We start from the raw sequence: 20,459 nt of genomic DNA on the forward strand, positions 1-20,459 counted from the left end.
AAGTGTAAAGACGTAGATTCATGAGGATTTTCACTTGCAAATAAAAGATTTTTCTAATTCAACTGTCAATGTCTTTGACTCTGGAGTATCACCAACAAACATTTAAAATGCTTTAATTTTTTCAACAATTGTATTTGGCTGTCAAACCAGTCAGTTAAGTAACTGATGAAACTGAGCTATAAGGAACAGAGATTGCAGACACAATTAGAAAACAATAAAAGGAGCTTAACAAATTTAAAATGGCAGTAGTATAATCTGGGGCTGAAACATTAGAATTTAAATGTTACAAAGAGATCACAGGTTTGCGTGAGTGGTCGTCAAATCAAATTTCTGTTTAACATTCAAATTAACCGCATTAATAAATATTAGATCTATAAACACAAGGGACAATGGGAGATTAGTGGTTACATTTAGTCAACACATACCACAGACTGAAATCAACAATTACCACAGATGACAGAAATGTCATCTTAAAAAGGCATGCACAGGAAAGGCTCAATAAGAAGATTAAGATTATGCAAAAGTAAAACCATACAAAAAAAATATTTTTCATGCGCTACTTTAGAAAGCTACCTTGACTTACATAACTGCATGTCTGAAACTTTTGTGCAAGTTTATAATCTATAACGGATTTGAGGGCAATGTGGTGAGCAGCTTTAGAATCAATGGTAACCGAAAAGAAGGCATTTAAAGTGATGGTTCGGAGTAATTTCACCCTAGGGTCCTTTGCACCATGACCTCGAGCCAAACACCCCCCCAGAAGCTTTTTTTCACCTGGGTTGAACATTGGACGAGTTAGCATTATCAGCTGAATAGCTTAGCGCAGGGGCTAATGGATCCAGGCTTGTATCTTGTAAGTTACCCCACTAATAAATCCCGAAATGATACCAAACTTCTACACTAGTGCAAATAGGTTATGCACTCATAAAACGATGGATTGGAAAGTTTGTAAGTACACCAGATGTGTATGTAAATAACACTTGCCTGTTGGCTTCTCGTCTCTGCTGCTACCTAACGGCCAGTAAGAGTGCTTATGGCCGTCTACAAATTACAACACCGAAAAGAGATACAACAAAAATATTTATTAAATGTAACTTTTTTTTTTAAGTAAGTGCTGTAGTATAACTAGCAGGAGTTATAATTGAGGTAAGTTTGGAGACATTACCTTATTTAATCATTAAATTAATAAATATTTTTGTTGTATCTCTTTTTGGTGTCAATTATATAATAATTGTAATGTAATTTGTAGACAGCCCTAAGCACTCTTACTGCCCATGAGGTAGCAGCAGCAGCAGAGACGAGAAGCCAACAGGGGTTGTTTGGCTCAAGGTCATGGTGCAAAGGACCCTAGGGTGAAATTACTCCGAACCATCACTTTAAGTATGGCACACCCACACAGTTAACACCAGAAATAACAAATGATCCGCAATATCTGGGTGTTAAAATACGTTAAAGAACATGCTTTGGGTAAGATGCATGTTAGAGATGCTAGAAAACAAAAAGGTGAAATAACATAAGCCAAAGGTATTAAACCCCTGATTATGAGCACTTATGATGATTAGCTGCAAAATGGTTTGGTGTAGTCCTGCCTAGGTCTGTGATTTCATGTCATAGCTTTTTCTATTTAAAGATTGTTACAGAATAAGTGAAAAGTGGTAACAAATACAGTCCTTAACCAGAAACGTTTTTTTTCCTTTTCTCTTTTTTCTCTAAAGAAAGTCCTCAGACCAGTAGGCTGTTTTAAGGGAAGTTGTCGTAGTAGTCTCTCTTTAGGCTACCCTGTAAGCAGTCATGCGGGTGTAGTTTTTGCGGTGACTCCTGGCTGCCCACAGGAACAAAGCAGCTGCCATTATCTGCAGAGGAAAGGAGATAAGGGCGAGGTAGAGGGACCAGCCCAGCGAGCCCTCTACCCCTTCTGGTGGTGGCGAATACTGTTGGAGCAAATCCACACCGGCCAGGAAACAGCAGACAGTGCCCAGAGTGCAAAGACCTGATGAGTAAAAGACGTAAAAGATGAACACCACAAAACAGCAAAATTGAAGCACCTCATTGTGTTCATAGAGGTGTGAAGGCAGTAGGAAGAAAAGAAAACGAAAAGTGAATTTATAAACAACCACAGCAGATTAATACTGAAGCCAATAAAATCTAAACTGCAGCAGCTGGATCCTGGCTCCAAAGAAACTCCACTAATATTCAGTTCACTAAGACAATCACAATCACGGAAAATACAAATGTATTTAATATTTGATTTTGTTTATACAGCGCAATATAGCAGAGCCATAAATAAAGGCCACCCCTGCTACCATCAGAAGAAATTATTATTACATCTAACATGAAATGGCACATACTATGCACATGTATTTAATGAGTGAGGCAATTGTTTAGACCCTCGTCTAATAACTAAAATGAGAACACAGGACTCAGGATCTGTCTGATTAAGCTGATGATTGATGACATTATAGGTTTGCTTTACTATAATTAATCAAAGCAAAAGAAAACCTTCAGAGGTTTTTGCATCTGAGAAAGTAAAATGGTTTGTGTTATACGATAAAAAAATAGTCTGCATTGAGTTGAATTTTGTATTATGTGTGAGAATTACCAGTAGGACATGTATTTTAATGTCAGTAGATTTTTTTCCCATTACTGTTAGTTTAAAGAAGAGCACAGCAGCAGCTCTGCCTCTGTCTGCTCCTGTAGAAATATATTGGGTTTAGAATAAGAATGTCCTGTAGCCTGGGATGGCCTCGCTGTCTCCTCCTGTCTGGCATGTCTAAGATAAGATGTGTTCAAATTTAGTGGAGCAAAAGTGCTCCTGATTTGTTTGATAAACAATTGGAACAGAATGCACCCAATGACATATCTTAAAGTAACAGAATCTTTAGGCCACGAGAGAAGAAGAGAATGAGAGCGATCCCAAGGCTAGCGTGCAACTTCGCTATCTTCTCGGAGACAGAAAGTCTGAGTGATAGCCAACCAATTGGCGGCCCAGATGCAAAATGGCGGGAGGAGGAACCTGAAGATGAATAAAAGAATAGGGAGAGAAAGTCTTGAAGGAGCGGCTGATCCATATGCATATGAAATACCTGTTTGCAATATCATTTTACTAAAGATTGTTATAGGTTAACTGAACAAATCCTGAGTATTCATTTCCTGGTTTGCCTTTCAACGAACACAATATTAAAGGGGAAACTTTGAGAAGTGACCGGTGGAGTCAAAAAGACTCTGGCCTTTTGAGCCAGAGTAGAATCGGTCACATCTTTTCCTACACTCCTCTAAAACATACTGTGGGGAGTTCACCATGTAAATTGGATATTATACATTTAGGAATGTTTGCTTGACTAACAGGGGTCTCTTGCTAAAGTACTCTATACCACCCCTGCCAACCCCCAAACTTAAATCCCAACGTCTCTTTAGAAAATCACAGATGTTATGCCATTTTGTTCCATAGTCCATGGCAAGAATTGGGGAATATGCATGCATTTCTCTCACCTGCGAGTAGATGGAGCACTCCCACACCCAAGGTGGGGGTGAAACTTCGGCACAGGCAGGCACAGACCCCAACAAGGCCACCGAGGAACACCAAAGCCAGAGACACCAAGGGTAGGAGAAACTGGCACCTCCACAAGTCTGAAAACAGAGAGATCATTAAAGCGCCCATATTATGCTCATTTTCAGGTTTATAATTGTATTTTAAGGTTGTACCAGAATAGGTTTACATGGTTTAATTTTCAAAAAACACCATAGTTTTGTTGTACTGCACAGCTCTCTCTCACTGCTGCAGATCCTCTGTTCACCTGGTCTCTGAGACCTCTTTTCTTCTTCTTCTTAATATAAATAATGTTATATCATTTTTTTTTTTACTCTTAAACTGAATGTTTGCTGCTTAAATCCAGAGGAGTATTGAATAGTATTTTCCACGACGGAAAAAAAGGCACGTGTTGAGGATAAGGACCAGCCTGAAACAGAGCTCAACAGTCCGACCAGTGTAATTAGTTATGTTATTAATTTGTTTACAATATTTTCAGGCTTCAACCAGTGAAAGACAGGGTCAGGGAGAGAAAGAGAGATTCGTTAGGCATTGAAGTAGGAGAGGAGGACCACATCCCTCAGTTTTTGGTACTTGATTGTTACAAAAATAAGTATGGAAGGAATGGCAGATTAAACAAAAAAACTTAAACACAACCTTGTCTAAGCTACAGCCACAGGGAGAACAGGGTACACTCACATGTTCTCAGCAGATCCTCTTCGTTATGGATTCCAGGGTATTTGTACTTTGGACTAAACTGCTGAGGAAGAGTGAAGCTCACACACTGCGTCTCCATCTTCGGCTCTAACGTCAGAATCACAGAGGAAAAATTCAACAGAGCTTTCATCATTTACCCATACACAGGCTGTGATGTAGGGTTGGACAGCATGAGGATAAACAGTACACCAAGAGACAATAAAAATGTGTCATTCCTCATAATTTATACTGAGTTAGATATCCCCTTTATTGTCAGTGGTTGTATGGCTGCAAAATCGATGAGGAAAGTGTTTTATGACAATGTTGGACTAACAAGTAGGGATACACCGATTAAACTTTTCCTTTTAACTATCACCCTCAAGTAGGGCTGAGCGATATGGAGAAAATCAAATATCAAGATATTCTTGACCAAATACCTTGATGTCGATATTGCGACGATATTGTAGGATTGACAATTGGTGCTTTAAGAAAATATTTACACAATGAGATTTTTGATAAATAATCATCAGAAATGTTGATTTAATGGCAAAGTGTGTAAAGGCAAATAATAGAACAGCTAGAACAGTCTGTTGAGTTCAGAAAATGACATCACTTTACTCTAATGCAGCCTTCAAAACCAGGAAAAGACAACACTTAATATATTACGATATCCAAAATCTAAGACGATATCTAGCCTCATATCACGATATCGATCTAATATCGATATATTGCCCAGCCCTACCCTCAAGTAACTTTTAAAGATAGACAAAACTTGTTTCTGTACGGTTTTAAAATCATTATCTGCTTGATCTGATGCTCTAGACATAATTATTTATTGCTTTCACCTTTTATTAAATGAAACATTCTTGATGTTTCCTCAAACATTTTAGGCTTAAAAGTTCTTAACTACAATTTAAAATAAATCAATGCAGGCATACGTAGATGCCTGCCTGCATAACACGAGTTAATAAATGGGACCTATTAGTGTGTGATTAAGGAAGCGTTGGGAAAGCTCTAGAGATGTAATATTTTGAAGGGGGGGGGGGCATACCTGGCTCTTTGAACCAGTGGGACTGGCTGGGCACCAGGATGCACCTCCACCACAGTCCCAGGGTGCCGTTCAGGCGGAACATGGTTTCACTGTAAGTCTTCTCATCAAACTCTCCATTGAGAAACTCCTCTCTGAGCTCGGAGGCGTTGCTCCCCTCACGTTTGACTGGTGGACAGCTGTACTGGTACCAGTGCTGCGTCCCCACAGCCACGGAGAGATATACTGTCGCCAGCAGGCTCAGCACCGAGCCGATGACCAGAGCTGTGGCATAGCGATTGTCTACCATGGTCTAGATGAAGACAGCTTGATTTGAGGCTGTGTTTACAAGAAGGAACTGCTCTCTGATGATAATAAAAACAATGAAAATTCAGTTTCACTGTGTGATGGTTAAAAATTATATTATTTCCGCTTGGTGTTTAGGCACCACGGCATATCTGTTAAGTATTGTCAGGTAGTGTGCCAGTGTCAAGAGTATCTCAACATGATACTCTATTTAATCATATTACTGTGCTGCATCTTGAGCAATGTCCCAAACACAGATGAGGCGTTCACAACCTGCCGAAGAAGCAAAGATACACAGAGGTTAATGTAATGTTTGAAGTGTCAAGTGCTGTATTATCCGGTTTACCTAGTTGCTTAACCGAACAGGTAAGCTACAAATGACAACAGTAAAGGTGTTGTCAGCTTGTTAGGGATGTTGCAGCTAATTAACTGTTTCATACAGCTAATAATAACAAATGTAATCTAACTAAGTTAGCATCTTACTAACGTTAGCTAGCTAACGTACTTATCTAGTCACAGCTGGCTGCATACGTATCGAGACATCCAACTTAACGTTAAAGATTTAATTCAAGGTCGTGGTTTACCTCATCGATGGACAAAACTTCTTAATATTAGCGTTATCTTTTCTGCTCCATGGATTTCAAGATTTCAAGCAGGCCTCTGCCCTCTTCTTCTACGTTGATAGGTTTTCTTCTTCCTTCAGATTTTTGACGGTGGTTCGGCCCACTAGCGCCACCTTGTGCTTCGGAGTGTGTACCAACAAAACTTGCTGAAAAGAAGTGACCATGGTAAAGTTAGTCTTATATTGGACGTTGGCCCTTTTGACCGATTCATGTCAAACCACTTTTGGTGAACTCAGCTAACTCCCACACATGTATTGGACAAAAGTAAACAATAACATCAAAGGGTGTGTTTTTTGAGAAAATATGCTTTGTGCAATGTGTAGGGGAGTTATCGGAGCTCACCAAAAGTGGTTTGACATGAATAGGTCAAAAGGGCAAGCTGCATAATAGATTTTTCGAACGTCAAATATCCAACGTCCAATATAAAACCAACTTTACCACAGTAAAGAAATTTTTTAAGAAGAAAGACAATCTGCCATACTACTTAAGGGGATCATTATTGTCTTTGTAATAACATTTTCAACAGTAAATTGTCCTGTTCAGCTCCTGTCTCGAACATCCTTATCTAAGTGTTTGTTTATATTCTGTTTCTAGGGGAAAAAGTGTGGTCACACAAGAAAGGGGATCATTGGAGTATTATCAAGGTTCAGATTATAATGGGTATATCATTTTAAAGTTAATATAAGCTACATATCAGCAACCTCACAATGTATCTGTAGTTGTATGATAATACATATAGTATTTCCCAGATGTGTTTTTCACAAATAGAACATTCTCCAAAACACAGGTTGCTATGATGTTTTGTCAGTGCTTTAATTAGCAGTATTCCCTTTGTGAAGAGAAAAAAAGGCGTTGAATGAAAATGTTATGCAGAATTAAGGAGGTAGAAATGCCCACCAATGTGATGGTTACATACAATATTTGGCTAAAAACACATTTCTTCATTTTTTTTATAAAAAGACATTCAATCACTGTTGTTGTGTCCCAAATTAACCTTCTTTCACATAATACAGCTTTTTAAAATCTAGCATACATCGAGCTCACGCAACAAGTGCTGATTTGAGTTTCTACATCAGCAAATATAGTGCAAATTGATTGATTTGATGAGCAGTGAGTTCCCTTATTATCACAACAAATCATCTTTAGTGAAGAGCCTCCTGTGCTCATTAGGGTTGGGCATCGTTTGGATTTTAACGATTCTGATTCCAATTCCGATTCTTCCTTTCGATTACGGTTCTTATCGATTCTCTATTCCGATTCTTTGAGTGGTGGAGTTGAAATGGGTCACATGCTTATTTCACAAATAAGAGGAAAGTTTTATTTTAATTCAATGGTGGTTTGCTTTTTTTTTTTCAATGTAAAATAAAGTCAGACTAGAGCACTGCTTACTGTGCTCCATGGCTCAAACGCAACAAGCACCTAGCTGCTACAGAAACCAAAATTTGCGCATGTTAAATTGGGATGTGATGATCAGATTTGAAACCAAATCCTCCAAACGATTCCAAAACGATTCCAATAAAGAAACGAAAAAACGAAGAACGAAATTTTTTTAAACGATTCCGATTAGGAATCGGTTCTCGATGCCCAACCCTAGTGCTCATGGGTGGATGACCAAATGGGCCACCAGGCCCAGGGGCCCCTAAGCCAGAGCTGCTGCATGAAGTCGCTGTTATGAACTTTGCATTTCCTGTCGTATAGTCAAAGGGCACAGTCATTCATGTCAATAACAGAGCCCCAAAAGTCCCACTGAAAAACTGAAGGAATAGCCTAAACACTTACGTTAAATATGTCACAAGAAAGAAGCCATCATAATATATTTTAAGTGAATTGTTGGGTCTTTGTAAATTATAGAGTGTAGTCTAGACCTACTCTGTAAAGTGTCTTGAGATAACATTTGTTATGATTTGATACTATAAATAAAATTTTATTAAATTGAATTGAATGTTTATCCCCTCAGTTTATCTATAGGACTTCATCTACGGGACTTTATAGGGGCTGAGTAATCGTGTGTATGTGCGCTGTAAATCCTGTTGAGGTACAGGTATATTTAGTCATTGGCTTTTACTTCCCACTGTCTCATAGCCTGCCTATGCCGGTGCTGTATGTAGTTTGACTGGACTGTTGCATTCAGGATGGGGGTGGCAGTAAATTCTACACTACATGGCCCTGAGCTGCAGGGAGCCCCTTCCAGCTCCAGAACAGTCACATTGTTGGGTGCAGCTGTGCTGAGGATGTTGGCAGGGACAAAAAGTGTCACCTGCGGGCCTCGGGTTGGCCAGTAACGTCCCAAGTTGAAGCCATTAATCCAAACTTGCCCCTGAAAAAAAAGACAAAGGACTGATTGATTATTAGTATTCTGTATTTGCATTGTGTTTTGAAATACATACATTCAAGAAATTACAAAACCACAACCAACGCTTTAAAACCTTCACAGATGAGATACTCTGATTGTGCCCATGCTAAATATCTTGAAATGATCAAACAGCATGTATTTTATTAGCACTTTTTTTGTTTTCACCCCATTTAGAATAGGGCTGCAGCTAAATATTATTTTTAATTATTAAACTTATTTGTTATTATCTAAAAATGTGAGTAAATCAGGCTGATATTTTCAATTATGACCCATTGCGTTTTCCATCTAGTTAAACTCATCAACATGTGTACATACATGCAATTTATTATTTTGTGGTCTAAACTACTGAAAATGGCTTTACTTCGTATTAAATGTCTTGAATGGGCAACAAACCTTCCTCCATTTGGGCAGTTGGATGTAGGTGTCCTGGGGGAGGGCTGGGATGCCGCCAGGAATGATGAAACTTCCCTCGTAGAAGGCTGGAAGGGAGAGAGCAGCAGGCTGAGGTGGGTCTGTTGGTTTCGTTTCACCGAGAAGGCCCTGACTGACCGCCTCATCGATACTGAGGCTGTACATGGTCCAGCCGGTTAGCATATCTTTCCCCAGAGTCAGGCTGGACACTAGGCCCTGTGCAGCAAAGAAACCAGACAGAAAGACCAGAGAATTCACACCGACATCCCAGATTGTTGGAAACTGTAAAGTCTTACTTCACAATTTCTTTTCTCAAATTGAAATAGAACATATCATTTGGTTGCAGTTAAATCTAATCTGTAATCTAAACTGTTTTTAGGCTTGTGCAATCTGAAATCTGAAACCCAGTAAAGCCTTGTGACGCTTGTAGCCTATGTCAAAGCACACAGTAACTTTAAAATGTAGCTGGAAAAAAATAACCTTAAAGTCGTTGATGTCTTTTCCGTAGTTGATTCGGCCCATATTCTCCACCAGTATCTCCACCTGACTGCCAGCTGTCCCAGTCACGTTGACAGTTATGGCTTTGTTCCTTTCAAGAATCCCCATAGCCACCTAGAGAAGAAATCAGCAATGTTATATCAGAAATAATCAGTTTGCTAAATCTTTTTACGAGAAATATGTATAAAAAAAAAAAAAAAAACGTTATACTAGTGTGGATACATTACCGAGTTCCATTGCAGAGTAGACACATTAAAAACAGTACTTTTTATGTATGTATGTATATGTATATATATATATATATATATATATATATATATATATATATATATATATATATATTTTTTTTTTAGATTATTTTTTGGTCATTTTTTTAGGCCTTTTATTGACAGGACAGCTGAAGAAATGAAAGGGGAGAGAGAGGGGTAATGACATGCAGCAAAGGGCCGTAGGTCAGAGTCGAACCCAGACCCGCCGCGTCGAAGAGCAAACCTCTATACATGGACGCCCGCTCTACCAACTGAGCTATCCGGGCGCCCTTTTTTATATATCTTTAAATAAAAAATATGAACAAATCTACAAAAAGGAGCTTACCGTAAAAGAACTGCTGCTAATCTAAAATTGGTACAGTGCTGAGGACATATTTATACCAATAAAGTTTTTTGACTTTTGACGGCCAGCGTTATGTTTAGCTATCTGGGGATAAAAGCAACAAAAGGCATGTGCGTGGACATGCATGTAATATTTGATAAGAAAATCAGACTCACCCCGTCCACTGACACATAGGCTCTGTCACGGACCCCGTTCAGTGGAGATGACAGAGGAGTTGGTGTGCTGCAGTTAACAGGCAGTGTAGTTCTGTAGAGCACATAACCAAAGGCCTACAGGACACATAGGAAAGAGGCACATCTTGAACACATTAAAAATCAATCATACAGTTTGACAAAATATTGCTAATGAACTTGAAAAACATTTGTTTTTTACTACATAAAACAGAAAAAAAAAACATTAAAGCATACCTGGTTCAGTTCAATGAAAGTCTGAGGATACATGCTTTTGACGGGACCAGAGAAAGACAGTGTTTCTAAGGCATCTGATATCGTCTGGAGCTGTGGTGGCAGAGGTTTGCTTTTTAGTACTTCAGGTTTTAAATCATGTGACAAAAAGTCTTTTAATGGTGAGTTCATAGAAACACAGGGTCCACCTTTTTCATCCCAACAGTCCCATATGCATACTTTGGAGTTGTGGGTGGTATTGGTCCCTCTGGTATCTTATGGTACTGTTGTGAAAGGATACACAAGTTCTTTCAGATGACATGTACATAAGTTAAAAAATATGAAAGTAATAATTGTGGTTGTTGCACATTAATAACGCCTCTATATTTGACACAAACAGCTGAAGTGATATTTAAAAGCCAAACTAGAGGGCCCGCACTAGTGTTCTTACCATTTGGATGACCTCTCGAATAGCAAAGTACTTCTCGGTGAGGTCTCCTGCTTCCGTGAGCGGGGCGTCGTAGTCGTAGCTCGTGGGCTGCGGGCTGTATGGCGTGTTGGCACCTGAGATATCAGGAGGCAATCAGAGGGGGAGTTTGAGTTTCTTCTCAATTTTGCAACACACAAGAAGTGGTTCTGCTGTAAGTCTGTTAAAGTGCACTCACCATTCCAGTATCCAAAGTTTGTTCCTCCTATGAACATGTACCTGGGAGGAGCAAAATCAAACTGAAATGTAGACAGAAATGAAGCAAACGTAGATTCTAACAACTTTAAACTAGTTAGAAAGCTCTTCCCTCTCTTAAAGAGAGAGTGTATTCTGAAAATGTACATTATGTAACATACTAACCAACTAATTTGTTGGCTGGAGAGTTACCATCATAGCAACTTGTTTACATTTCTGGCATCAGCTGATCAGCTTCCAATGCATTACTGTGTCTAAAGCTGTCATAGAAATCTGTAGACTCACAGGTTGACGTTTGCTCCCACCGCCAACATCTCGTTGAGGGACTTGGCCACTATGGCGGATGACACGACAGAGTGACGTTCCCCCCAGTGGTCCAGCCAGCCAGTGTAAAATTCAGAGTTCACCTGTTAACACAGGACAAAACCCTATGAGCGTCTGAGAGAAAATGTAGCGTGGTTCGAAAAATCACAAACCGTATTGAAGGAAATACTTGCCAAAGGTCCATGAGGTTCAATGTGTCTCTGTGCAGCAAAGGCAGCTGTTACATTTCCACCTAACAGCATCAAAACACAAAGATAAGCTCACGTGTTTTTGTGCAACTTCCTCATGACTACTGACTAAGTCAATGTGAAGAAAAACAGAAGCTGACCACTTATGTCACAACTACTGTAAAATGTCATGTATTTGTCTGATCTCAAGTTGCCTCTACAATACATAACCAGACCTTTAATCAGCGATCATTATTTGCTTACATTACATTGCATTGACTAGACAACTGGCACCTACCTGGCCCAAAGTCCACAGTGGCATAGAGACCTTGTATTGAGCCACACTTGAGGTAGCTGAGCCCTGCTCCATCTGTGGTGAAGAGCACCACCTCCTCACCCAGGTGAGACCGGAACAGTTTGCTCAGGTGGCGCATGTAATTGTAGTCACATGCAAAATAACTGCCATATTCATTCTCCACCTACCAAACACAGGCACAGCAGAAGGGAGATGTTATTTTACTTATTGAACCTCTGGCTCTACATGCCACTGTAGTTTATCTGCTGTTCTTTTTTATTCAAATTTGTATTCTCTTATATTATACTTATATTGTTTTGTTTAACCTCTTATTTTAGAGAAAGTGTGACATGCACCTACAACACCAAAACAAATTCCTTGTATGTGTAAAAAACGTACTTGGCAATAAATCTTTTCTGATTCTGATATGTAATGCACAACAACAGACACAGACCTGCAGAAATCAGTACAGGACTCACCTGTACAGTGATGATAGGACCACCGTTCTGGTAGAGGTAAGGCTTCATCATCGGCAGTAACTTCCCCATCCACTTATCTACTGCTGCGATGTAATCTGAAATACACAAAGTACAGTGTTGTATGCACTGCAGCATGCAACCACGACTATATTTCATTATTACCTGCGCCCAAGGAGGTCATGGTTTTGGCTTGGTTTGTTTTGAGTTTTTTTTGTTGGTTTGTCTGTCAGTCAGCAGGATCACGGAAAAACAACTACCCGATTTTCATGAAATTTGATGGAAGGGTGTTTCATGGGCCAAGGCAGAACCCATTCAATTTTGGAATCATGGGTCGAATACACAAATTATTTTCTTTATTTGTGTTAACATTGTGAGATAGGGTATGCCTTGGAGGAGGTCCGCCCTTCTAGTTCATCTTGTTTTTCTTCTTACCTGAATCTGAGGACCGCAGCACAATGTCTTTCTTGTTGAGAAGCCAGGCAGGTAGCCCACCCTGAATACACACAGAACAATGTAATGGATGCAGGTTTTTAAATGGAAGTTCAAGTTCAAATTAAAGTTTAAAGTTTCTAGTTGTGTCCTTAATGAACAAGGATGATCGTGGTCCTCTTAAAATCCCGTTACAATAGATTCCAGTTCTCATACTGGGAAACAAACACCAAACTTCCATAGATATATCTGGTGGGGATAAATATGACTAGTTTATGTACTGTTGGGTGGTTCAGTCTTTAAATGCATCGTATTCTATAATTTGATCAGATGATTGTTTGTATAATCTTGATCTCCAAAGTAACAACTAACTATAGCTGTCAGATAAATGTGGTGTAAAAAGAACAATATTTCCTGAAATGTGTTGAAATAAAAGTAGCACGAGACGAAAATACTCAAGAGTTTAATATGTTCTGCATTTCTTTCTATTTAATATTGTCTCTGAAACTCTATAAAAAACTCAAAATGTGTACATTTACTGACAACCCGCACTCACCATGTCCCACTCTCCACATATGTAGGGTCCAGGCCGAAGGATCACCACTAAACCAATGTCTTGGGCCAGCTTAAGAAAATATTCCACATCTCTGTCTCCACCAAAATTGTACCGGCCTGGAGACTCCTCGTGGTAGTTCCAGGGAATGTACCTTCAACATAAAAAAAAAAGTGTGAATATAATCCCAACACACACACTCAAGTTATTAATGTAGGTTGTGGCTAGCTAATATACACATGAGATCAGGATAGTCCCCTCTCTATCAGGAAGTCCTGGGTACATACATTTTACACAATTGCATTACTTTATATACACTGTATTAGGGTTGCACGATAGGAGGGAAATATCTGATTGCAATTATTTTGACTGATATTGCGATATGATTCATGATATTGGAGGAAATGATCATTTTTGTATTATTCTCATTTTCATTAAAAAATATTACATTTCTAAAATTAAAATGATTATAGTGTGATTTTTGTGAGGATCTGAGGATTTTTTTCTTTAGTCTGTATGATGGGATTTTTAGGCCGGGACGTCTCTGCAACACCACAATATTAAATTCAGAATGGTTTGACACATATTTTGCCTTTAACAAATATTGCATTCCCCTGTGATTTGGATATTGCACTTGTCCATATTGCGATTCTGATAAAATTGCGATTTAATTGTGCAGCCGTAGACAAGAAAGTCTCTCTCGCTGTATGTGTATAATATTTTACATACGTTAAAAACTACTAATGAGACAAAACAAGATTTGCCATTTGTCACCTAAACAGGTATGTCAGGTGTAGAGAGGAAGTGTGACGTACAGATTTAAAGACCACTGTCAGTGCAGTTACTTATTCTGTACACTATGCTGTCACTACCAGCAATTCTGAGGAAGTTTGTTAATCTGTATGTGGTCTAATGGCCTGTCAACAGATGTCCAGCTCTATTGATCACTCGTTGAATCTGGTGTATACTGTAAGTTACTGATGATCAAGTTAAACTAACAAATTTGATATGAAACTCTAAACACGATAAAGACAATACACTCTAGAGGTGTGAATCTTCACTGATCTCCTGATTCGATTATGATTATCATGTCAGCGATTCAATTCAATTCGATATCTTGATGCATCACGTTGCGTTAAATACATTTTTCTATTAAAGCCATGTAGGATATTTAATTCATAGCTTTTCAAGCTTCAAAAACAAAACATTCTGCAGTGCTCTAATACTAAATAAATTGGATACATAAAACTACAGCACTGAGCATATGGCACTTCCTGAATGTGCAAAACATAACAACAGAAATGTTGTTAGGCCTACATTAAATTATAAACAGAAATAATCGATTATGAGCCTGCCGATTATCGATGCAGCATCGTCCATGTCCACGATTCGATGCATCAATTATTTGATTAATTTCAACACCTAATACACTCGCACATCCCAGCGGATTTTTTGCAGGAGGATCATCAATCAACCTGCTGTGTCCATCATAACTTCTGAAATCCCAAAGTGACATCTTCAAATGTCTTTTGACATGCAATAACCTCCCCCCTTAGTTTCTGTTGTATTGAAGCCAGTTGAAACAAGTCCCACACAGTCCCAACAACATTCTGCAATTAAAACAATAAACCAAAGTCAGAGTAAAGCATAAAGAGAGCATTAAGGTAAACCTACGTCTGGATGGCATTCAGGCCTGCCATGTACATCTTGAGCAGTCGATCCTTCCAGTAGACTCTGGGGATCCGGCTGTAATGGATGCTTCCTGATATGTAACGAAACTCTTGGCCATCTCTCCGAAAGCAGTTGTTCTGGTAATCCACACTGAATGAACGAGGTGCCCCAAGCTGCAGGTCAACACATCATAATATGACTCATAAATGTTCATCATAAATCAGTTTATGTTGTGTTACATGATGAGGTTAAAGTTTCATGTTTTTATAGTACAGGGCTGACTTTAGGAATGTGTCATTTAGACATGGTAACCTGTCCTTGAATGTAAACTAAAGGTTGCGAATAATGTGGAAGAGTGTAAGATACCATACCTTCCAGTCCACATATCTAAAAAATATTTTCGTGTGGAAAGTGTTTTAGTAATATATAGGCCTGTACAGACAGACAGACAGACACACACACACACGAACACGAACACGACTCCTGGATTAAAAAACAAACATATTTGTTTTTCACACAAAACTGATGTTAACATGCCTTTGATAACTTCTATTAAGATTGTTGTGTAGCGTACAGTATGTCTGTGTATTTCAAGAAATGCAATCAAATTGACCGGAAGTTCCAGCCCTGTTTTGAATTATAAAACCAGATAAAATCAATCAGTTTTAATGTTATTGGAATGAGGCTGCAGGTATAGCTCCTTTAATATCGAGAATCGAGACTATAAAAACCTTTAAAAACTCAGAAGTAACTTACTGTTTGTCCAAACAGCAGCAGCAGCAGTATGCTGCCAAATCTGAGCAGAGACATGAGTAGTCCTCACACGAGGCGTGTTGTCTGGTTTAAGTACATTAAATGAATGCACCTTTTCATGCAGTGTGTAGGGTACTTCGACACATCCAGCTCCAGATCTTACTTCCCTGAGTATACGCTGTGCTATTTTGAATGAGTGAGACATCATGAGTTGCGGAAATAAAATCATGTGATGCTGTATTGTTGTGGTGTAAAAAGTCTATGTGTAAAAACGCTTTTTAATCGGTAGGTGGCAGCAGTGTCGCGCGTTTTATTTATGAGGCTTGAGGCGAAATGATGTGAGATCTACACATCCAAATGTGAGAGGGCATCAGCATTAGCACAATTCCCTAATAAAGTCCACATGAAAATATAACATACATAGATACTACCCTTGTAATAAAGTAGTACATACATTTAAAGCAGATAATTTCTCCAGTATGTTGTTTCTGTAAAACAAATTGAAACTGAATCACGTCTCACATTCTCTGTCAGTGTACTCAAAGAGTTCTGGGTTGATGTTGCTCAGTTGCTTTAACAAAAGTTGTAATGGATTAACACCAATATAAGAAGATATGGACTTATTTGTGAATTGTATTACAGACTCCCATTTTACTGATATGTCTGGCACATAGGCCTACGGCTAGAGTGCTTCAGATCACACCTAATGTCCGTATATTCCGTATTAAACTACATGTCTTTGACTCTGTTTTTATGATAGTAACAAATAAAGACTATTAAATAGGCTATTAATACCTCTCACATAATTGGTAAAATACGCTGTAATAAAAATATTTAAGTTGTATAATATGTTTAAGTTACATCCCTTTGTACATCTTGCTGTTAAATGTACGTATTTTTGTTATTTGTTTTTTTTTTGTGTCATATTTGTTTTTTTCATGTTAAATTACAAGATGTTATAATGGTCATTGATAGTTTTAGCCTACCTCTATGCACATGTTTTTTGTAATATGTGAAACATGATCAATAAAAAAACAAATCTTTAGCAGAACTCGTATTCTATGAGGGAGCAGATGAACCTGCAAAACCAACGTTAAAAATAATAAATAAAGATTTGGTCTAAAAACATAAACAGAAGATGGATCAGAGAGAGAAAAGGTGGAAATGTTCAGATAAGATTTTTATATCGCAATGGCTATAGAGCTGGGCAATATATCGATATTATATCGATATCGTGATATGAGACTAGATATCGTCTTAGATTTTGGATATCATAATATGGCTTAAGTCTTGTCTTTTCCTGGTTTTAAAGGCTGCATTACAGTAAAGTGACGTCATTTTCTGAACTTACCAGACTGTTGTAACTGTTCTATTATTTACCTTTACCCACTTAGTCATTATATCCACATTACTGATGATTATTTATCAAAAATCTCATTGTGTAAATATTTAGTGAAAGCCCGAATAGTCAACACTACAATATCGTTGTAGTATCGATATCGAGGTATTTGGTCAAAAATATTGTGATATTTGATTTTCTCCATATCGCCCAGCCCTAATTGGCTACACTAACATGTTTTTAGGGAAACATGTAGGACACAAAATATAAATGACAACTTAATGAATAGATTTGCATTTTAACTGCACTTTATTCTCATTAAATTACAACTTTGCAAATCTCAGAGAACACAGATGGGATGAGTTATATTTTAAATTTGCAGAAAGCTTTGAACATGAGAAGAACTCTTCCTGAAAAACATCTGAGCTATTACAGGGGTTTATAAATGAATTAAAACAATAAAAAATGTATCATTGATTGATATACTGTATGTGTTGGCTCAGCAGAGATAACATTAAATGAGAAAGGTTGTTCTTCAACCAGTGGAAAAAGGTTGAAGCTATTCAAGTTATTCATTTATTCATAAATCATAATGAATGGGGTCTTGCCTTCCAAAACAGTAATTCAATAAAACTCAGTGCTTTGTTAATATATGTCCTTACATCACATTTAATTTCACTGATAGAGAAATAAGCACACTATGTGTTTCCATGTTTATTTCAGTTCTGGAAGCCCTGCAATAGAATAACAGTGGCAGAACTATTAGGAAGAGTGGATTTAGAAAAACAAGCAGAACACACACACACCCACCCACCTGGGTGACATTGCACTAATTTAGATTAGATGATTAGATTAGATTAGATTCAGATTGTCGTGCAGAGAACAAGTACAAATACAATGAAATGCAGTTTGCATCCAACCAGAAGTGCAAAAAGAGCAGAAAAGTGCAATGCAATATACAAAGTATAGACAGGTGGTGCATAGACAGGACAATAAATATAGTCAAGTGTAGACAGTAGTATACAGTTGGTTTACAGATGGTGGTTTAGAGTAATATAAATTTTGCATAAATATGTGCAGTGTATTAGCGGTTACCTTATAAGAGCAGAATAAATATGGCTATGTAATATGAACAATGTATGAACAACATGTACAGATATGTGCAATTAGCAGTAATGTTATAATAGTAGTATGAATAATATAGATACATGCAGTATATTAACAGAATATTATAAGAAAAACAGAATAAGTATGGATATTCAGTATGAGCCATATAGACAGATATGTACACTATGTACAGCTATGTGCAGTGTGTTAACAGTACCATTGTAGTGCAGAAACAGTAACATTATAAGAGTAGTAAGAATAAGTGTATGTGCATGATGAATAGTATGAAGAGCAGTATAATATGGTTATGTATAAGTGTAGTTACAGTATGTACATTTATAAATAAATAGAACACTATTTATTTATTTATTTAACCAGGTAGGCCGTTGAGAACAGGTTCTCATTTGCAACCGCGACCTGGCCAAGAAAAGCATAAGCGTACAAGACAACATACAGTTTCACATTCAGTATAGTGCAAGAAAACAGAATACAATAGGCTATATAAGTACAGATTAAGTAGGAATTTCAAAGTCGGCGCAAAGTGAGGTGTACGTAAGTCGATGGATATGTGATATATGTATGTATGGTGATAACACAATATACATGAATAGACAGTCTATAACACTGCTGAGATGTAGTAAAGAGTCAGAATACAGTTAGTGCAAATTGAATTGTGGTCTAGTTAGTGATGTGGATCAGTTATGTGGATGTCCCCAGGTTCAGTAGGGTGACAGCCGCAGGAAAAAACTTCCTCTGAACCTGCTGGTTTGGGTGTGGAGAGACCTGCAACGCCTCCCGGAGAGGAGTGGGGTGAACAGTTCGTGGTTGGGGTTAGAACAGTCTTTGATTATGCTGCGCAACTATGACTTACGCAAGCATCGCTTGCCCTGGATGGCCTCGATGGAGGGGAGTGAGGAACCAATGATATGTTGGGGAGTTTTCACCACCCTCTGCAGTGCTTTTCGGTCATGGTCATTCGGTCAAACTGTGACACAGTTGGTGAGGATGCTCTCGATGGTGCAGCGGTAGAAGTTCACCAGGATCTGAGGAGACAGGTGGACCTTCTTAAGTCTCCTCAGAAAGAAGAGACGCTGGTGAGCCTTCTTGATCAGGGTAGAGGTGTTGATGGTCCAAGAGAGGTCCTCAGAGATGTGGACACCCAGAAACTTGAAGCTAGTGACACGCTCCACCTCAGTCCTGTTGATGAGAATGGGGGTGTGTGTGTAACCTATCAGACTGAGGTCTGTTGGTTAAGAAGTCCAGAATCCAGTTACAGAGGGAGGTATTGATGTCCAGTTCACTGAGTTTGGTGATCAGTTTGGAGGGGATGATGGTGTTGAATGCTGAACTAAAGAAAAATGAACAGCATTCTCACATAGGTGTTGCTATTGTCACAGTGGGACAGGGCAGAGTGAATCCTGTAGAGTTGGCATCCTCTGTGCTCCTGTTCTGACGGTAGGCGAATTAGAAGGGGTCCAGTGAGGGTGGTAAGCAGGTCTTGAGATGGGGCAGGACCAGCCTCTCGAAGCACTCCATAATGATGGGGGTGAGTGCAACTGGATGGAAGTCATTAAGGCTTGTTGCAGTGGAGTGTTTTGGCACCGGCACAATGGAGGTGGTTTTAAAGCACACAGGGCAGCTGCCTGTGCTAGTGACCGATTAAATATGTCATTCCAAACCTCAGTCAACTGCACAGCACAGGCCCTGAGTATGCGTCCGGGGATACCATCAGGACCAACAGCCTTACGTGCATTAGTCCTGCCCAGTGCCACACACACACAGCCTTGATGGACACCTCCTTGTTGTCCCTATCAAAGTGGCCATAGAAGTGGTTCAGCTCATCAGGCAAGGAGGTGTCGGTGACAGGGGGGGTGTGGAGTTAATAGTTTTGTAGTCTGTGATGGCCTGGATGCCTTGCCACATGCGTCAGGAGTCAGAGTTGTTCTTGAAGTCATCCTCAATCCTTAGCTTGTGGTTGTGCTTGGCCTTTTTGATGCCCCTTTTCAGGTTAGCCCTGGATGAGCCCTTTCCCCCCTTTTTTTGCTTAGAACCTAGGTTGATGATGATGATGATGATATCAGTAATGTTTTATTTTCAGAACAGTAGACGCATCATGTCTATTTCAGACTCTCCATTTTGTACACCATCTATTGATTGTTTGGGCATCACCTGATCTGAATGCGGTGTCTCGTGCCTTCAGCAGGAGTCTGACCTCACTGTTCATC

The 20,459-nt window shown here is 38.8% G+C and overlaps 2 protein-coding genes across 2 annotated transcripts; both read right to left on the minus strand.

Moving 5' to 3' along the window:
• Positions 1-1,310: 1,310 nt before the first annotated feature.
• Positions 1,311-6,309, minus strand: cldnd1b (claudin domain containing 1b). Its single transcript, XM_028598184.1, has 5 exons — positions 6,140-6,309; positions 5,274-5,828; positions 4,226-4,330; positions 3,490-3,627; positions 1,311-1,990 (listed from the first exon to the last, which is right to left on the minus strand). The coding sequence occupies exons 2-5, from the start codon at positions 5,557-5,559 to the stop codon at positions 1,770-1,772; spliced, it is 750 nt and encodes a 249-aa protein (XP_028453985.1). The 5' UTR covers positions 5,560-5,828; positions 6,140-6,309; the 3' UTR covers positions 1,311-1,769.
• Positions 6,310-7,697: 1,388 nt separating this feature from the next.
• glb1 (galactosidase, beta 1) lies at positions 7,698-16,024 on the minus strand. Its single transcript, XM_028598932.1, has 16 exons — positions 15,792-16,024; positions 15,039-15,208; positions 13,368-13,518; positions 12,815-12,875; positions 12,383-12,477; positions 11,907-12,087; positions 11,615-11,673; positions 11,403-11,524; positions 11,101-11,141; positions 10,887-10,999; positions 10,645-10,719; positions 10,460-10,549; positions 10,208-10,321; positions 9,423-9,554; positions 8,925-9,158; positions 7,698-8,495 (listed from the first exon to the last, which is right to left on the minus strand). The coding sequence occupies exons 1-16, from the start codon at positions 15,843-15,845 to the stop codon at positions 8,226-8,228; spliced, it is 1,962 nt and encodes a 653-aa protein (XP_028454733.1). The 5' UTR covers positions 15,846-16,024; the 3' UTR covers positions 7,698-8,225.
• Between the last annotated feature and the right edge of the window lie 4,435 nt (positions 16,025-20,459).

The sequence above is a fragment of the Perca flavescens genome, chromosome 2 (genome assembly GCF_004354835.1).
Source record: "Perca flavescens isolate YP-PL-M2 chromosome 2, PFLA_1.0, whole genome shotgun sequence".
In the NCBI taxonomy this organism is placed as follows: domain Eukaryota; kingdom Metazoa; phylum Chordata; class Actinopteri; order Perciformes; family Percidae; genus Perca; species Perca flavescens.